At 41.7% G+C, this 20228-nt stretch overlaps 1 protein-coding gene across 13 annotated transcripts in view; it reads left to right on the top strand.

Annotated features, from left to right (window-relative positions):
- Nucleotides 1-14907, top strand: part of CDC42BPB (CDC42 binding protein kinase beta) — a 99812-nt gene extending 84905 nt beyond the window's left edge. For 4 of the 13 annotated variants that reach the window (XM_074868840.1, XM_074868838.1, XM_074868843.1 and 1 more), the window contains 12 exons: nt 1580-1796; nt 2178-2240; nt 5710-6306; nt 8949-9046; nt 9157-9241; nt 9389-9509; nt 9601-9718; nt 10023-10205; nt 10635-10673; nt 10805-10913; nt 11003-11073; nt 13146-14907. In XM_074868840.1, coding sequence (XP_074724941.1) covers nt 1580-1796; nt 2178-2240; nt 5710-6306; nt 8949-9046; nt 9157-9241; nt 9389-9509; nt 9601-9718; nt 10023-10205; nt 10635-10673; nt 10805-10913; nt 11003-11073; nt 13146-13277 — 1833 coding nt within the window. In that variant the 3' untranslated portion in view covers nt 13278-14907. The remainder of the gene's footprint in view (nt 1-1579; nt 1797-2177; nt 2241-5709; nt 6307-8948; nt 9047-9156; nt 9242-9388; nt 9510-9600; nt 9719-10022; nt 10206-10634; nt 10674-10804; nt 10914-11002; nt 11074-13145) is intronic. The other 9 variants (XM_074868846.1, XM_074868850.1, XM_074868849.1 and 6 more) reach the window with 5 other exon arrangements.
- The last annotated feature ends 5321 nt before the right edge of the window (nt 14908-20228 follow it).

Raw genomic sequence — 20228 nt, 5'->3', positions numbered from 1 at the left:
TAACCAATTTTTAAAGCTGGATGTTAGGCCATCCTGGCATCCAGACACTGCATTTGAAGTGCTGCCATCAATACATTTTTAATAATACTGTAAGAGTGTCTGTAGTGGAGTCTTTCCACAGCTTAGCAGTTTGAGTTGAGAAGCCTCAAGTTTCATAGCAAATACTGGATATTTATATGATGAATAATGCTAGGTATATTATGACCAATTTCTCCCACTTTTTCTGCATTTGACTGCATGTAAAATGCCACCTTCAAAAGACTGAAGACTAATACATGGTGATACTTCAAAGGGAAAACCACAGCTGAAGTCTGATTTGGTTTTGTTTGGTTTTCAAATTTAGAAATATTATCCATTATGCCTCCATCCATCTTTAAAATATTAATGCTTAGTTACAGTTCAGACATGAACAAAGCCTGATGCAGAATAATAAGAGTTATGAGCAATTGCAAACTACTCCATTCTTTTCCTACTGCTCTTCACTTTCATCTTACTTCTGGAGTTCTGTCTTTGACATCCTATTGTCCCAAGTTTACTTTCAGATATATTTTGTCTTTAAGATGAATGTTATTGCTTCATTCACTCCTTCAGGAAGTGTATGTTGCATAACCACATCATCCATCTTCATGGTGATTTTCTTATCAAGGCATATATTCCATGTATGAATAGTTACAGCCTTCAGTTTTGCCCTTTTGCACCTTTTGCTGCTTTGTTTTCTGTTTAACTACTGTTATTCTAAAAGTCTGTCGTGAGGGCTGATACTGGCTGATGGCCTGTTTGTCTGTGCCTGAAGGCATATTTCCCATGATCTCACAGACCCCTCAATCTCTTCATACAGGACACAAAACTAGTATTAAGAATTAGTAAGTGCATACTTTGGGCAATAGAAAGTTCCTGGATAGTTTTTCTATTCAGAATACGTTCTACTTTGAGATCTGTAGGATGATTTACCTGAAAATTATGTGAAGCCATAGTTATTTTTGCCATAGTTATTTTCTTTTAATGTGGGGAAGTGGGAGAATGCAGTACTTCAGTATCAGAACATTGCTTTCCTCCAGAGTTTATAATGCAGATATGATGTGCTCTTCCTCCTGGACAAATATATTGAAAATTAAGTAGCAAAATCAAAATCCAGAACTGATCATAGCAATGGCATTGGATTTAAATGCATCTGACTCAGCATGCGTGTCACTTTTAAATAAGTTATTAAAAGATGGTGGGGGGAGGGATCAGGACAAATTATGACATGCTACTGAGATTCCAGTTCAGGGCAGGAAGATTTTAATGCCGTGTATTGATTATTGTAGGAAAGGAATGTAGTGTTCCTTGTCCGTATTTTAGGGTTCAGAATGAATAATCAAGGCTGAGTATTTTTAAACAAAACCACTGTGGCTTATGAGTGTTTTTTTCGAAGCAATGTGGCCATATTAGCTGTGTGCTGTGTTACATACCCCTCAGGTACATCATTGCATTGTTATGAAAAAGTGTATTTTACTTTCACAGTTCTGTGAAGTATATAAGACTGACAAAAAGGGCTTTTATTATGCTTATTAATTTCACTTTCTCTGTCTGTTAAAAGGTGACAGCTTCTCTCTTAGGTTTGCCTTCAAAGTCTTGTTCTCTACTGATTCTGACAGAAAATGAGAATGAAAAGAGAAAGTGGGTTGGAATCCTAGAAGGGTTGCAGTCTATCCTGCACAAAAACAGACTGAAAAACCAAGTTGTGCATATTCCACAAGAAGCCTATGACAGTACACTGCCTCTTATTAAAGCAAGTTTAGCTGCTGCTATTGTAGGTATGTTTGTTTTAACTTTTAAAAGTGTGTGAGGGTTGTTGGAGCTTTTAGATGGGCTTCTGTAATGAGAGCACTGACGCCTTGAAATAAATTCCTCAGCTGAATTCCTTCACAGGAATTTATTAATGGGGGGAAAATGCTAATCTTGCATTGATATTCAAATTTCTTCAACCACTTGGAGTAAATAATACTGTTTAGTTGTTTAACAATATGGTATATAGCATGCTTTTGACAGATTGCATGAACTTAAGCAAAATTGATTTGCTGTTGAAAATCTGTTTGTCCAGAAATTTTTCCAGCTGTTCAAAGCAAACAATCTGTTTTAAAGATAAGATTAAGTGTAGCTGAATTAATAGTCTTTTTTTTTCCTTCCTGGTTTAGATCGAGATAGAATAGCAATTGGTTCAGAAGAAGGACTGTATGTGATAGAGGTGACCCGTGACGGTAAGTTAGGCCATAATGCATGCAGTAATTACATACAGAATAATGAGCTCCATAACTTTTAGTGCTGTTATAATATAGATTACACAACAGCCCTTCATGTATAGTAAGTATTAAGCACTCGATTAATTGATGAGAAGGAAAAGTGAATGTGAGATATAAGTGCACTAATTTGATCATTATCGTTACATTCAGTTGACTGGCTGAAATTAAAGGGATGAGTTGCTGGGCATATTCTGACATGTTCTCAACTTAACTGTGTTCCCATAGCAGATAGCAAAATGCTTCAGCACACAGAGCACATACAGGGCACACAGCAGTGGTTGATGCACAGTGAATTATCAGGCCCTTACTAAATAGAACTTGAATTGAGTGAGGAGAAACTTGACATGGAAACAGACTTGTTCCAACCTGCACCATCAGAGAACTTAAACATCCATGAATTAGAAGTTAGATAGCCATTGAAAGCAACACAAGAGTTTGTGGACTTTCCATTAAAGCTGCCATATATTGTTGTCTGTTTCTTCCAGAAATTTGACAACCACTCACACTCTGTTTCAGACAAATGCCTTGCTTGCCCCTTTCCATTATCTCTTTATTTCCATGACCCCATGCTTCCTCCTGAACTTGCTTTTTCTTTCCTGTTGATAATGCAGTCTGCCCTCTGCTTTGAGAAAAGTGGGATCAGTTTAGCTTGTTCTTTCTGAAGACTTGCCATGTCCATTCCAGAAATTCACAAAGAGCATGTTCCAGGTACCACAGCAAAGTGTATGCTGCATAGTCACTGGGCAGCACAGGCATATCCCTCTATCACTGAATTATTGGACATCACAGCTAGGGAGTAAGGGAAGCATTTTTCTCTTTAACCTAATATCTGAGCACAAACACAAATAACGATGGGAGACATGCCTTGGAATGGTAGGGAAAGCATGGGAGACCAAGAGGATTACTAGCACATGAGCATGGGGATAGCTTGGGGTCAATCCATACAAAATGCAATTTTAAACATGGAAAAGCAAAGAACAAGTCTGGTTAATTTTTCACTCTGCTTCCAAAATAAGATACTCTTATTCTGAATGCACAAATTAACAAAAACAAAAAAAACAAACCCAAAACCAACAAAACAAAAAAAACCCTGAATTGAGTTAAACTGAATTTATAGAAGTAATATATTTCTAAGAAGCAACGCAGATTTAAAATACAGTAATCTATTACTATTTATCCTTTTCCAGGTTACCATAGAAAATATTAGTTACTTCTTTTTCTTTGACTTTAAAAGCAGCAAACATGCCTTGTGAAATCCACGCTTTCTTATAACTCCTGAGCCACTCTAAATTTAGACAGCACTCTAAATCCATACATTCTGTGGTATAAGAGCTAACAGCTTTGGCTCTTTGATAGGATTGTTTCTAACAAAATGCCTAATGCTTTCTTCACCTGTATTTATAACCTCTGAGCTTAGGTTTTTCTGGTGTCTTTAGCTATCTGGGAGTTGAGGGTGTTGAGGTCAGTGATAACAGATTTGTGAAATTAAAAGGTGCCTTTCCTGACTTTGGAAAAATCACTGAGACACTCCTGAAATATCCCTCTGACTGTTTTTAGTCATTGTCATTCAAATTTCGAAAAAGATATTTCTTTAAATTTAGCCTTTGTGGAAGAATTTGAATTTCCTTTTTCAATGCAATTTAGTTTGTGCCTGTTTGAAAGTTGGATTGCAAGTCATGCTAAAACTTGCATTTCAATGTAAAATAAAGCAATGAATGCAGGTTTTTAAAGATTTGACTTTCAAAATCAAATGAAGTCAGGGATGTGGTTTTGGGGCAAAAAGCAAAATGTTATTGCTGCTTCTTGCTTAGAATAAGCCATTGCCCAATTCCAGGAGAAACCGCTTTATACGTGGAGACAGCAGATATTTGAAATTCATTTTAGCAGTAATAAATGCCATTCCTTTGAGTAAACTTCCAGTGGTCACCATTCAGTAAGTACTTAGATATAAACATAACTTTAGATGCAAATAATTCCAGAGATTCCAGTACCAGCTTCTTGCATAAAAGAAAATTGTTCATTTAATTTGAAAGGTCATTTCATAAAGGAATGGTTATCTGCATCACCGTGTCATATGTAAATGTGAAAATGAATTATCAGTTTTGGTAATGATGTTTTGCAGGAGTTTTCTATGGCCAGTTCCTGTGTGTTAACAGCACTTTCATAAATCGTAATTTTTTTTCATTTTATGGCAGTTGTAATTTTCAGTGTTAATTAACTGCCAGCTGCTTATGTCAAAGGTCTGTGGTCAGAATATCACTTAGTTCTTGACAAATAAACTAAACTGTAAGCTGGAGTTGGAGCTAGAGGAAAAAAATAAAACGATCTTTTCTCTGTGGCAGAGTTCCAACAGCTGGTTATTTCATAGCATGTTTCTTCAGACATATCATCTATTTGCGCAAGTGAGGGGACACCACAGAAGCACTTGGCTTTGTGATCTAAACAGCCGAAGTCTTGTTTATAGAATTTGGTAACTTGGTTAGGTTACTGAACTACTACTGAAAAAATTGCATATAATTTCCAGTTAATTTTTTTTTAATTCACAAATATTTTGAATGCATTCAGCTAACAGAAAAAATGAAAGTGACATTTAAATATAATTGGCTTATGTGTATTATGTTTCCTAGTTTGGAATTGCTTAGTCTCTTCTGTTTGTACCCCATGATATACTCACTACTTCCTTGACCGTGCCTGTATACCTACAATCCCAAAAGCAGAACACATTGTACCAAAACCCCTTAGCTGCCTCTAATCCAGTTTTAAAAAACCCTTGAAACAGTGAAACTACTCAGTTTCCATGGGTAGCTTAACTAGTCCTTACTGTAAGAAGGCTTTTCCTGGTGCCTGTCCTAAACCTCTCTTCCTACAGCTTAAGCCCATTTCTTCTTTCCCCATCACACACCTGCATTTTTTGCCTTTCCATATAGGTATTTAACACCCACTTACTGTACTGCTTTTGTATTTGTCTGAGATATTTGCCAGCAGTACAGCATTTTGTATCCTCAGTTATCAGCATCAAATACTTTTTATTTCTTGTGTGTTCTGCTAATTTTGTGGTCTTCCATATTTTACTGAAGATGCTGACATTTTCCTGAAGGTGGGATCTGTTTCAGAAGATACAGCATCTTGCAGTGTATAGATAGTACAGATATTATGATATAAAAATTTTTCTCCGTTTATCCCAGATGTTAAGCAGCCTTTTCCTGCAAAGTGGCATTGAGACCTTTTATCAATAGAGAGAGTTATGGGAATGCTTTGTTTCATTGTTCTGAGAATTAATAATGGAGCTTTGAACATGTGTTATGAGTGCTCTTTCTTACCTGGTATGTGTCTTGTGTTTAGATTCATTTTCAGACATCAGTAGGTAATGTTTCCAGGCCTGATGGTTTTCTTACTTAACTTACGGCAGCTCTTGTTTCCTTTGCAGTGATAGTCCGAGCTGCTGACTGCAAGAAGGTGTACCAGATAGAGCTTGCTCCCAAGGAGAAAATTATCATCCTTGTCTGCGGTCGGAACCATCACGTTCACCTTTACCCCTGGGCCTCTCTGGATGGGTCGGAAGGAAACTTTGACATTAAGCTTGCAGAAACTAAAGGCTGCCAATTAATTACGACTGGAACACTAAAGAAGAGTTCTTCAACTTGTTTGTTTGTGGCTGTCAAACGACAGGTTTTTTGCTATGAAATTCACAGAACTAAACCTTTCCATAAAAAATTCAGTGAAATTCAGGCTCCAGGAACTGTACAGTGGATGACAGTGTTCAAGGACAAGCTCTGTGTTGGCTACCAGTCTGGGTTCTCTCTGTTGACCATCCAGGGAGATGGACAATCTATAAACCTGGTAAATCCTAATGACCCCTCGCTTATCTTCCTCTCACAGCAGTCTTTTGATGCCCTTTGTGCTGTGGAGCTCAGTAATGAGGAATACCTGCTTTGCTTCAGCCATATGGGAGTATACGTCGATTCGCAAGGTCGAAGGTCACGCATGCAGGAACTAATGTGGCCTGCAACTCCTGTTGCCTGTAGTATGTATATGTTTTTCTGTTGCCATATCCCTGTTGCTGCTTTACTTGTCTAAAAATAATCAGCATTGTATTCTAGTTTGCTTCGGTTTGTCTTTCAATATCTACAGTTTAAGTTTTGATGAGTTAACAGGATACATAGTTATTCCTGATGGTAGTTTTGGACTTGGCGATCTCCTGGGGTGAAATCCTGGATGCTGCAGGAAAAGAAGCTCTGTCTTGTTACAGAACACAGAAGAACGAATAATGGAATGCAAAATAACTTTTACAGAGAGTAGTTCTGGATGCAGGACAGTGCAAGACTACTGGTCTGTGAAATTCTGTAAAGATTTTTGCTCCCTTAGAGAGTATAAATGTCTAGTTGTCTGTAGGATGTCTTCTGTGTCCCGTACTCAAGGTACTGTAGAAAGTTGAAGAAGAAATGTAACTGTGACTCTAAAGGTTCATAAAGATAACAAAATAGGAGGTAAAAATACTGCTTTAGGCAGAACTGGCAGCAATTTTTCTCCTTTTGGTTTTATTTTTATGGGGAGAATTTCCAAAAAAATATAGGCAGGTGGAAGGTAATTTTTCAACCACTCTGGTCATTTCAGGAGCACTGGTTTATCAGCTCATTTAGGATAGAAGCACATGCAGAGCATTTTTCAGTATTCAGTAGTCAAAGGCAGTCATGATAAAACTGGGATTTTTGTTTGAAGCTTAAATAGTAATTAAAATGTTTTGAATGATTGAAGGCAAGAAATAGCTTTGTGTTTAAATAGTACAGTGAGCAGTTAGGTGCTCGTTGGTTTGATCAGGCCAGGCCCTAATAGCAGTTTGTTTAATTTTAATTGTCTTGAACTGAAATTGTTTGCTTGCTTTACTCTGACCTACTTCTGTACAGAAGTCTGAAGCAAAGGCCCAAGGAAACAATGTAGTTGCAAATTTACTTTAAAACACAATTATCCAAATCTAATGTTTCCTTTTCCTTTATCAGCTTTACAGTTTTTTGCATTTCAGCAAACTAGACTTGCTAGTTAATGGTTTTGTCTGTTATTATTAGATGCTGTTCTTGCTGTAAACTATTTTATAGCATTCTTGTATGTGCAGTCCTGAGTGGTGTTGGCTTAGGGTTGTTTTTGTAGAAAGAGCAACTTTTTCCACTGTCAGAAGAAACTGGATTGCTTCCCTTTCCATTAGCCTTGTCCTCCTTCCTCAGTCCTGGTGTCTGTCACTAGTGATGGTGGCTTTTCTTAACTGTCCCATCAGGAGATCATCAAAGTGGAAATGGTTCTTCCCCGTTGCAGTTTGTGCTGTGGTAAAGGACCATGTTGTAGAGAGGTTTTAGGATAGGATGGAGAATTTCTCTAGGGCATTCAGTCCTCTCATGTTAGCACAGTCAGCTCTGTTGTCTCGGGTGGCCCAGCCCATCTAGGTTGCAGTTAAACCAGCTGAATGTGCTGGTTCTGTGCTGAGTCAGTGTAGGCGTCGTGGGGCTGCTTAGCCTGGGTACGGTGCAGTGCAGAGACTTGGAGGCAGCAGGTCTCAAAGCTGTAACGTGGGCAAGCCCAGTGCAGACACTGATGTGTCTCTAGGAACCAGTTGAGATTTGAACAAGCTCATCAGTTCTGACTGGTAAGTGCTGACCTGGGCTACAATCTGGCCAGGCAAAAGCAGTTGGTGTTTCTGTCTGGTGCTCAATGGTCTCCCTTGACTTGGACATCCAAGCCAACCATGACACCACATAATAAATACTTCACCATAAGTCACTGCTGGGATACGTATTTATGATAGCTATCCAAGGCTTTCTGTGAATGAATTTGAAAAATAACAACACAACCTTACTTCAGTTCTTCTAAGAGGATTCTGTGATGTGTTTAGTGTCCTACTGGGTTATTTTCCTTTTGTTTATTGAAGCAGCTCTTCTCTCTATTAAATCCCATAAATTTCTAGTAACTGTTTTTTACATCAGGACAGTCTTTACGTGAACAGAAGCATGTTGATATGAAGCTCTAGGGATTTCTGCTTTTCATTTGACCTAAAATAAACTTGTCTGCTGATGCCTTTTATGCTTTTTGAAAAAAAAAAGTTGAAAAGAGAAAATGGGTTGTGGGCTTTTTAAGCATTGTGACATTTTTCTGTTAACCTGATGAAAGCAACCCATCCATGAATATCTAAAGCTAGATAATTGTTAGCAAAAGAGGAAGGAAATTGAGAACAGATCCGCATCGTGACTTCATGACCCACCTCACAGATGGTGGCCCTCTCTTTTCCCCTGCACACAGCAGATGTATAGTTAGTTTGCTGCTTCTGAAATGAAGTAATCTGCATCTGTAGAAAAGCTAACTGCTCAGTTCCTGCAAAGTAGCAAATTTGCATGCATCTGAAAACTTCAGATGCCATTTTGCAGTTTCATGAGATCATAATTTGAAGTTTAAAAATACTGAAAGGGTCAATTTTAAATCTTTCCATGATGCTGGTAGTTGTCATTAGCAAATCTGTTATCACAAAAATATCTGCTTGAAAGTGGAGCTGGGAAAATGTGGTTTAGAATGTATCTTGCACATAGTGGAAAACTTGTAACTATTGAAATTTGCTCAAATATATGTCAATTCTGGACTACTGAAACCACATTAGGGTTTTCTGTTTGTTTTTAATCTATGCAGGTTGCAATTCTTCATACGTAACAGTGTATAGTGAGTATGGTGTTGATGTATTTGATGTTAACACTATGGAATGGGTCCAGACTATTGGCCTGAGAAGGGTAAGTAATTTTCTTTGAATATAGAACTTGACTGGCTAATGCCAAATGAGATGTTTCTTCACAGTGTATGCTAGGCTTGAATTAATTCTCTGCCTCCTTCCTCAAAACAGATCAGACCATTGAACACGGATGGCACGCTGAATCTCCTGAACTGTGAACCACCGAGACTAATATATTTCAAAAACAAATTTGCAGGTGAGTACTGAGCAAGGGGAGAAATGGGAAAATGATACAAAGTGAATAATTTTAAGCAGTGTTACCTTTGCATGAGATGAAACTTGTGTTGGATGCGTCTGGGTCAGCGTGTACCTATGTATGTGAAATTGCATTGTGATATTACAGCAGGAGCTGTCCTCAGTGTACCAGAAACATCTGACAATAGCAAGAAGCAAATGCTTCGAACTAGGAGCAAAAGAAGATTTGTATTTAAGGTTCCCGAGGAAGAGCGATTACAACAAAGGCGGTAAGAATTTAACTGTGGTATGTGACTTAATATACATGATGACATGCAGAGACTGGGAATGCTAATAGTAAAAATCACTCTGTTCTTTTAGGGAAATGCTTAGAGACCCTGAGCTAAGGTCAAAGATGATTTCTAACCCAACAAATTTCAACCACGTGGCTCATATGGGACCAGGAGATGGAATGCAGGTTCTCATGGACCTCCCACTGGTAAAATACATTTAAAAGGGAGGGAGATATATGTGCATTTGTTCTTGCTCAGAAAAACTGTGAAGATGAGCTGTATGGAGTTCAACTATTATCTTTGTACCAAATTCTTCTTTCAATCATTTTGAGAAAGGTGAACCTTCCTGATGCACATTGCTTCTAAATCCTGTGCAAGGAAATACTGTTAGCTGACTTGTGAATGAGACAATGAAAGAAATGGATATCACTGCCAGGATCTTGTTAGTAGTTTTGTAAATGATCAGTCTCTCCTCCTTCCTTTTTCTTGTTTGTCTTCTTAAAATAACAGAATGAATTTCCTTCCTCCTCATCCTCTCGACATTCTGCTCTGATATCACCTCCAACAGGCTTTGAGCACATCTATCACATGAGCCCTATCTCTGCTGAAATCTTTCTCCAGAGTGACCATTCCTCACTGCAAGGCTCCCCTCTGCTTTCTTCCTCTTCCTGTCTCTCTGCTTCCTTAGCAAGGGTAGGAGTAGCTGCAAACTGTTAGGAACTGGAATGGTGTGCTTGTGGCACTTTGCCAATTCTATGACTAAAACAAGGGGTGAAAAAACTAATGCTGTGGAGGTAACTAAAATGCATGCAAGTTGCAGTGCTTTATAGCATTATTTTTATTTTGTATTTAACAAATGCAGCATTTTGTGAGCTATTTTAGTGCTAAATCCACAAGAGGAAGGTGTGAAGGTACACTTCTATGTTCGTTTTATAGCTGCTAGTCAGGCTTTCTCTTATCCTTCTCAGCTAGCCCAGATGAGAGTAATGCATTTGTCCTTTCAGCAGGAGGAGGAAGGAAAACAGAGCTGTTGGTACAGTCCCTGCCCCTTCATAGAGGGTTTGCTGGCTGACAGGTTCCAGTGGCTGCTATGGGGCTTAGTTCTTTCTCTGTCTTTCTCAGGGTTTGTGTCTGTTACTGAAAATATGTGGATGTGGTCAAGTAAGTTCAGAGTTTTTCTACCAACACTGGGTTGTAATAGCTTCAAAAGCACAGTAAAGTTTTCATGAGTAACAACTCCTAGTTGGATAGCTTTTGTTGCTGACTAACAAGGTGTTTCATTTCAACTGTAGAGTGTCCTACCTGCTGCACAGGATGAAAAACCATGTCCGTCTACGGCTAACCTCTCACGGCAGCAGCAACAGCAGAGAAACAAAACCTATATTTCATGGCCCTCATCAAGTAAGGCTGGAAGCAAGCTTGTCAGTTCTGAGCTGTAATTTATGACTTCAAGAGGTGTAAACCTGCCTTTTTTCTCTCTTTCTCTACAGGTGGCAGTGATGTGGGAGGAGCCATGCCTTCCCGAAGTATGTCTGATCCTGACCAGGAGTTTGACAAAGAGGTAAAGTGGCTTTTATTAAATGGAGACTGATGATATCCTGTTGCCATAGATTGTTTTCTTTTTCCAATAAATTAAATTTCTGAGGAAATACTTCATAAAGGCTGTGTTCTTTCTGAAGATGTTTTCCTTTCACAAATGTTTCCTGCAGCCTGTAATATATGATTGCAAGTTAGATATGCCAGCACAAAAGCAAAGCTGTGGAAAGATCTTTTTATGGTGGTATTTTAAGAAGTATTATGTCTTGGATTAAGCTTTGTAGACAAGGGAAATTTGACTAATTGATGAAATGTCCTCAGAGCTCCTAAAAATGTTCCTGGGCTATTAGCGTAGAATAGCAAAGTAATACGACTAGTTAAGTAATTTTCTGTGCTGCCTTAAGGAAGAATTTTTGTCATGGAACTTGAGAAGGGGTCATATTTTAAAATACTTTTAGTCTTGCTAAAAGAAATTTTACATATGTGCCAGTAGTCACCAAACTGAAAATGTCCTGGCTATACAAAGCTGGTGTCCCTGAATCTAAGGAGAGAAGATGTATGTTTCTTGTTTCCTTTATTTGTCATAGGTATAGCTTCTTCCAAGCTTTGCTTAAGTACTACCTGTGCAAGGAAAGTGTTAGAAATTATTCCTGGGAGGCGAACTCCTAGATCAAGATCTTTGCATCTTTTTAGCACTTTTTGGTACCCACCTATGGGCCCATGTAATTTTCTGTATTTTGAAGGGTGTTTTCCTAAAGCCAGACCTTTGCAGGATGCTTTAGTACGCCCCAAGTCAAAGCATTCGTCCAGAGTTCTGATCCCAGCCACACTCCGACTTCCTTTGTCACCTTGAGTAAGCCATTAGCAGCATGTGAAAACAGAGATCTCTAAACACAGTATCTTTGAAATGGTCTTGATTTTCAAAGGTGCTGATGACAGACTATGTCAGTTGACTTAGTTATTCTGCAGCATCCTTTCCAAATTCCATTCATGCTCCAACGATAATTGCTGTTTGTAGGCGCAACTGGTGGTAGATTCTAAGGTTTTTACAATGTTTTCTTTTTTGGTGGATTTTACAATTTCTAATGACTTCTTAAAAAAAAAAAAGTAGTTTGAAACTTGAAAAAGGAGGCTTTAACACCTTTTGGCTTTATACTATTTTTCCCATGGCTTTTAGCTTTATCACAGCATGAACTGGATCGTGTTAGAATAATCTTGTTATAGATGATCTTATTATTGTTTGAGCCATGCAAAACCTTGTGAACGGTATTCTTGAAGGATGTTACCTTTCAATCTATCTGCTAAATATATATTCCCTTTCTTGAAAATAACTTATTGTGATGGTACCATTTTTTCCTGTGCAGTATTTCATTAGCTGTGAATGTGTGCAGTGCTCAGGGTTGTAACTCACCAAAATAGTGGGAAACTTGCCAGCCATCCTGTTGAAGTGAGACCAGTCTGTGAGAGCAAATATCCAACAACCAGTCTAATGCTGGGGAAGTAACTGTGGATAGACTGTCTTTATTAGATATTGATGTGGGGTGTCTCCAGTAAATATATTCTGTTTCCAGATGTCCAGCCCGATACTTGGCAACCTTCACTCTTTTGTCAGGCACTTCACATGCTTGTCACTGTTGCTGTTTTGTAAACAGTTCATACGTTTGTTTCCTTCCTTCTCACCAAACTGAAGATGATTTGACCATAATGGTTTACGTGTTTATATGGGCAGATAAATCTACTCCTGGGCTATAAAAATTGCTTGAAAAACGCAGGCTGGTAAATCCAGAACAACAGTGGACAGATAGATGCATTCCATCAGGAAGGCTTTGCAGTGGCTAAAGGAGAGGAGTGTGAGATGTAGCAATTTCCTTTCCCATAATTCCTGTTACATCAGAAGGTCGCCTTCAGGACTGCACTCCAGCCTGTTGACAATGATGGAAGTATTTGCATGAATATTTAGCTATGAAATGATCTAATACACACTGCTTCATAGGTGTTGTTCACCCTAATTCTTGAGTGCCTTTGAAAGCATTTGAGTGTAAAGAATTGATTTTAAGTAAGCATAATTTTTTTTTTTCTAATGTCTCTCATTAACAGCCTGATTCAGACTCCACCAAACACTCTACTCCATCCAACAGCTCAAATCCAAGTGGGCCCCCAAGTCCCAACTCTCCTCATAGGAATCAGCTTACACTAGATGGACTGGACCAGTCAACCTGTGACGCATAACACTGCCGCTCTCACCATTTTGTCTTCGATCATCCACTACTCCATGGAGTATTCAAGAGCAGGGCAAAGCTGTCTCAGATGCTAGTGCCAAGACTGACACTGAATCTCTAGTGTTGTACAAGAATAATTATATATCCAGATTGTAGATACAAACTATTGAAATGAAGAAAATTCTTTACTAAATAACGATCAAGCTTTTTATGCAGAATTGTTCACTGTTCAGTTACGGTTGATTCCTCTCTGCACAGCTGTGACACAGTTTTATTGCATAGGAGCATTTAAGGCCACCAGTAAATAGTCTTATTCTTATGCTGAAAAAGAAATAGAGAGAGATACTGATAATATTGCTACAATATCAGGAATATTATTTTTCTATAGAATGATGTAATGTCTCATTAGCAGGAAATCCTTTTAGACACAATTTGGACCTCTAAATAGGAAATGTGAGCAGGTCTAGTTACATCCTCAGATGAATACACTTTTCCCTTTCTCCCATAACTGTTTGTTTCCTAAATCTTAAGGAGAATGCTAGGAAGCTGTAGGTCGTTTCCAACATCAATAGAATCACCAGGAAGTCAAATAAAAGTTGGTTATAGTTTTGTGGCCTTTTAATTCATTTAGCCATTACATATACAGCTGCATAACTGTCTTTCTATCTTTCTATCAACTTTTTAGTCTTGTACATAGGACTACTGCCGGTTATCTTTTACCCATACCCTGCTTTTTAGTCCTCATCAATCAGTCATTAGTCAGGGCTTTTAAAATACTGGTAATTACTGCTGTGAAAAAAATTTTACTCCTCGTTCCTGCCTATCTCCTTCTGAGAAGTTGTTTCTCCTGGGTTTTTTGGTGTAAGGACACACTACATTGTTTAGCTAGCAAGCCTCTCGTGGACGCGTTGCCCTCGAAGTCTGCTTGATCTAAGGGACTATATCGCACTAAAACATCAGTCTGTTTTATCGGTTACCAAAGTGGAACGTGAAGGATGTGTAACTGGGGGTGCTGCTTTTCTCATTAATTGTAGCCTCACCTGCATGAAGACCCCATGATTATTAATCAAGTATTGATCATGTAGAAAAATGCACAACACACTCCTGTATATTTTGCTATGGCCCACGTGCAGTGGTGATGTTTTGCGTGTATATTTAATCTCATGCTTCCATGTATTATACATTTAGTAATCAAAGATTTGTGACCATGTTTCATTAAAAGCTTGTAATTAATTCAGTGGCTGGCATATCCAGTTTGTCATTGTCACACTAGTGTGCCTTCTGTGCCAATTTTATGACAGTTGGATGTCACTTATTTAAAATTTGGTTTAAATAGGCTAATGATATACCAATGGCTAATGTTCTTTTCTGAAACACTGTATAGGACGTGCACTTATCTTTAGTTTAAACTGAGTGTTCTAGTCAACATTTAATCCTGTTACGTTAAGTGTTTGACAGTACTTGCTCTTTTTCTCAGATTCTTGATAAAGGGGCTCAGTTAGAGCTGGACACTACTGCTTTGGGGGTTTTCTGGTTTTTACTTTTTTAATGTAAGTCTAAGTCTTTGTAATTATTGAATTGTGAGAACATTTTTGAACAATTTACCTGTCAATAAAGCAGAAGAGGGAGGTTTTAAAGTTCATAGTCGTCTGTCTTGACATGTGAAAACAGTCTACCACTGAGACTTGCTTTAGTTTCATGGTAAATTCACTTTGTTCACATAGACATTTTACATAAACTGAAAGATCCTTTGAAGCTCCGTACCTGAATGCTAAGAGAAAGGGGGGTGTTTCTGCACGTAAATACATGTTCAGGAGCGATGGAAGTCCTTTTGGTGGAATACAGTGTTGAAATTTTGTGCCCTCAGTTTGTGTTAGAATTGTCGTTTTATCGAGTTGCTGGCCCCATTAATTAATTTTTAAATCATTTATATGACTATTTCCTTACAGCTGAAGCATAGTAAGGAGGCTGCAGGATCTATTCAGGCATCTTGTGTGATAAAACAATAAAGACTTTTGACTTGTCAAAACTGTAGTCCCAAAGACACGCTTGGGGACATTTCAAGGATCGGTGTGTGAATGGTGCAACCCATAACATAGGGTTTTTTAAAACTCCCCTCATGCTCCAGTATTTGAGCACCGCAGAGCTCACTGTAGCTAGAACAGAGCCAACATCATCTCTAGTGTGTCCTGGGTAAGCATCCCTCATCCCTTACAGAGTGCCTAAATGCTCCTGGATTACTTCTCGGTTTGTCTCACCCGTGTTACTCCAGGATATCTTAATGGGGAAGGCTTAGGCAGGTATTTATGGACCCTGCTCTTCCTTGCTTGACCAAACCTACCTGGGCAAGGCCAGCAGGCTGGGGCTGCTCAGCTTGAGGAAGGTGCACCCACACTGCCCTGGGGATGGGGCTGATAGCTGACAGGAGGTTTGAGGGCTGTGTGCCGGAAGCCTTCTCACAAGTATTCATGCTAATCAGCCTTTGACTTTTAAAAAACATTTCTACTGCTCTTGAGCTGATTTTTCTCTGCACAGTGAGGACTTCAGATGACAACAAAGTCTTTAATTATGGGGGTATTAAATCATAGCACTCAGCAGTGCCAGGGCTTGGTTATAATTTAAGCAGGAGAACATTTCTAGAAAAATAAATTAATTGTTCAGTATGAATACATTATTCTTCTCTTCCTTTTTTTTTTCCCCTCAAGTTTGGCCAAGCAGAATTCCTCCCCAAGTCCTCCACCACAGCCCTTTGCAAGTCTTCTATTCCCTTAAGGCTTCTGATTCTGGTTACCTAAAGAGTCCCTCCAAGCCCTCAGGAGAACTTTCAGAAATGCGGCAATTCAAGACTCAATGTGAAATGTTTCTCTGATGGTTCGCTTTCCTCTCCCTGGAGGCTACCAGTCTAGTAGCACAAGTGAGGAATTGAGTTATGCAAGGAATGAGGATAATTTGGTCTCTGCCTGTTCCATTTTCACAGAGGCATTACATCAGGTCCCGAGGCTGGGCTGATGGGTGTACCACTCACTGGAACATGTTGTCACTTCTAGCACAGATCTTCACCCCAAAAGTCTGTGCGTTTTGGAATACATACTGGTGTCACTTGCTATGCAAGAACTAAACTCATCTGCCAACACCTCTGTCTCCAGCACAGATGTGCCGAGAACAAACAGCTTCCTGAAGGGGTGCAATCTGCTTTCAGTTGGGAGGGTGTAAACGCTGGCTTATTGTTGCTGGGTAAGTGCTTAACACAGCTAAATCACAGGGAGGGCAGTTCAGCATGAAAATGTTGAAGGTCCAGGCACCCTCGTTGTTCTGCACAGTGCCAGATCAGGCATCCCTGGGAGAAAGCAGATGCATAAAAATCTTAAGACCTGGCACTGGTAGTCCAAAGCACTGAGAAGCAGGGAAGCATTTGAGGGAAGAGATGAGTGTGGGAGCTGAACTGCACCTTTAGGTACAGTTAAGCAAAGTAACAGCAGAAGGTGTCACATCATGACCACAAACCTTGTCTTGCTGCTGAGTTTAGCCTATTTTAAAAGGAAATGGGGAAAAAAGAGAGATGGTATTCTTGCATGCCAGACTACTGGAGCATCTCATGTCCCAGTTTGCACCCTGCCTGCTCTGTACAAAGCAGCTCCGGCAGACAGAAGTGAGGAGAACATTCCAAAAAGTAGCATTCACCTGAACTTGCCTTCCATTGTGGTGGCAGCAGGTCTGCACTGCCTGCTCCTGTTTGCTTACCCCCCTGTAAACGTGGCTCCTCTCAGTTTCCCCTTACATCCCTCATTGGCAGCCTTGGGCTCCTGCAGCTCGTGGGGCAAGAGCTGCAGCTGGGGTTGGAGGGGAAGGGGTGCCATGGGCAGAGGTACTGTGTCAGGGAGGCAGGAGGGAAGGCACCAGCGTTGGAAAGAGCCAGCACGGTCTCGGGGCTCCCTTGCAAAGCCCTCCTGTTTCTGGGGATGTGGGGTGATGACGAGACTGGACATCAGCTGCACGCCTCTTGCAGGATGCCAGGGAAAGCCAGACGTTGGCAGAGCCTGTCCCAGAGGCGAATGATGCTCAGACTAGCGTTGCCGACGGGGTTAGCTGAGGACAGGAGCAGAAGACAGCAGGACGTGCTCAGCAAGCGAGAGCTGCAGTGCTGCGCTCTAGCCAGAGGAGGAACATGAACTCAGGAATCAGCCAGTTACCCGTCCTTGCAGCAAATATTTTCCCTGCTCCCCAATAAGCTGCAGCACTTTTTTGTCACCTGACTACACAGGTTTATGCAGCTTTATTGCTTGTTTTCTCGCAGATAAAGCCCTCAGAGTTTTTGCAGCATCGCCTGCCTTCCAGTTTCTTACGCAGTCCCTGCTCTGCGGTCCCATGAGGAAGAGCAGCGTGGAGCCCTGGTGCTGATGGAGATGGCCACCGCAGCGCCTTGGCCAGCTCCTGCACTCCGGTGGTGCCAGCCCCTGCCAAATCCCCTCCCCTTCGCTGCTGCTAAAAAGAAAATTAAACAAAAATGCATTGGGCCAAGTCTGTTTGTAAGCTCAGTGGTATTTTGAGCACTGTTGCCTACTGCACTGTCTGAATATGGATTTGCAAAACTTCTGTGAGAGGCTGTAACTGCGTGGAGGGAAGGCACAATGATACGAGTTGGTGTCCATTAATAGTGTGCAGGTTGTTTTTTCTTTTAAGACCCCAGGAAGCAATGAGTCCTGAGATCTGCCATTAACACTAATGCGTTTTGCATTAGTCTGTCACAGCGGGGGACCCTTGACTCTCAGGACCAAGAACAAAACAGAGCCATCAGGTGCCCAGCCACACCGTGCACAGCCTCAGCGACATAAACCACCCATTTAATGCTCTGCTTACCGAAGATGTCTGCGAATTAAATTCCTTGTTTAGGCAGGATCCCAGGAGAGACTCTTGCATACCAAACCCCTTTTCGTTACCCTGCCTGCACCGCGGGCTGTCTGCGTGTGACGGTGCGCAGGGTAGTGATCATGGATACAGCTGGTTTTCCAGCAGCTGTTGGCCCCTGGCATCACAAACTGACTCTGGCGCCTCAGTTTTTTCTGCAGAGCTCCCCCCTCCCTGCGACGCTTTCTGTATGAGCAAGCAAACGTGGCTCCTGAAGGAAAAGTACAGAATGTGCTCTGCTAGCACGCTGACAAAAATTGATCTCTACTTTAATTAAAGCCTCTATTGTAAGTGACCTCGAGCTACTAATGCATTTTAAAAATGAAGCCTCGCTAGCAGCAAATCCGTACACCCCAATACGGAGGGGTGACCAGGCGGTGATCCGTGCGGCAGGGCAGCCGGCCTTCCTCCGTGCCAGCTGTGCTGTCAGCTGTGCGTCCCCAGACGCTGTCCCTCCGCACGGGCACACGCTGACATCCCTGTGTGCCCAGGCGGGACGCAGAGCTTGGTGTCCTCAGCTGCTTGCAGGGGAGAGCTACCATCCTGCCACCCTCTTGTGCAACGGTCCCTGTTGCCAGTGGGTTGCCTTTTCCCTCCCCCAGTGTGTGGACAAAGGATGCTCTTGCCTCTCTCATGCCTTCAGCACACAGCATGGGGATGCAGCTACCGAGACGCCTCACCATCCTGGAGCCAGGAGCCCAAAAATAGCACAAGGAGGGAAGCAATTCACTCTGGGGCAAGCAGCAAGGGGCTCCTTGGGGGAGGGCTCTGAGCCCTCTCCTTGTGCGAGGCAGCGCTGGGGTGATGGGATGCCTGGTGCAATGACCTCCAACATGCAGCACCGCATTGGCCTCGGCTGTGGAAAAATAAATCGTGTATGTGTGTATTTAAAGGCTTGTAAGCTAGAGGAGATTCAGTCACTTGCAATGAACTGATTTGAAAGGGGAAAAGAGCACAAAAAGGCTCTCGCAGGCAGCAACTAAAACATCCATATAGATATGAATGTCTCCCCCTCCGCATCGAGACCCAGCTGCGGCGCAGGGCCGACAGATGCTGTGGCTGCTCTCGCAGGCACCATGGTAACATCGTGGAGCCCGCGCCTCGCCGGCAAGCAACACACAGGCTGACTGTGCTGCACCGTGTCCATACCAGCCCTCCAGCCATGGGGTGTTCTCTGGCCTCGTGAGGTCCACATGACGGCTTGTGGTGGTGCTGGGGAGGGGGGGGGGGGGGGGGGGGGGGGCGGGGGGGGGTCTTCCTTGGGTTCACGTCATGGGGGTGACTGTGTGATGTGGGGTGAGTTTTGGGGGCCTGGCCCTGGGCGACTGCTCTCCACAGAGATGCACCTGTTGCAGGACCACGGTGTACCTTGGGTATTCCCACTCTGCCGGTGTCAGCCACCACCTGCAGCAGCCAATAGCTTCCTCTGATATTTGACCCAAGCTGGTGACTGTTTCATTCAGCACCAAGAGCCTGACAGCCACAGCAAAAACTCCTGCCCCAGCAAGTTCCTTCTCCTCCCAGTACTGCCGGAGGGGCACCCTCAGGAGAGGTATGCACGGTGAAATCCCAGCGGTGGGCTCCCGAGCACAGACCTCCTCCCAGCCCTGGCTCTGCCCCGCTTGCAAAGCGACAGCAGCAACTGGGGGCATGGAGATGGTCTTGTTCCCTGCTTGGCTCGTGTTTGTGTCCTGCCAGCTCACGCTGCCCGTTACCGGTGGTCTCTCTGTGGGCAGGGGGGAGCAGGGCTAGTCTCACTGCTGCAGGCTGCCCATCACCCTTCATCAGGACTCTGATGCACCTGATGATGAATTCCCAGGCCTTTGAGACGGGATTATGTCTTCCAGAGACTAGAACAAAATATAATAAACTTAAAATAGCTGCTTCCTTATGGAATATGCCAACAAGCCCCACTGAAAACCCAGTAGAGTGTAAATTTGCATAAATTTTCATACATCTCCATAATTTCAACCTCACCCATCAGACCTGCTCCCATAATGAAGCGCTGCCTGACATTGCAGGCAGCTGAGAGTATTTGACACATGCCAGGCCACAA

This window comes from Strix uralensis, chromosome 4 (genome assembly GCF_047716275.1).
Source record: "Strix uralensis isolate ZFMK-TIS-50842 chromosome 4, bStrUra1, whole genome shotgun sequence".
In the NCBI taxonomy this organism is placed as follows: Eukaryota; Metazoa; Chordata; class Aves; order Strigiformes; family Strigidae; genus Strix; species Strix uralensis.
The sequence above is the reverse complement of the archived record's forward strand: the minus strand, read 5'-3'. Positions and strand labels throughout refer to the sequence as shown.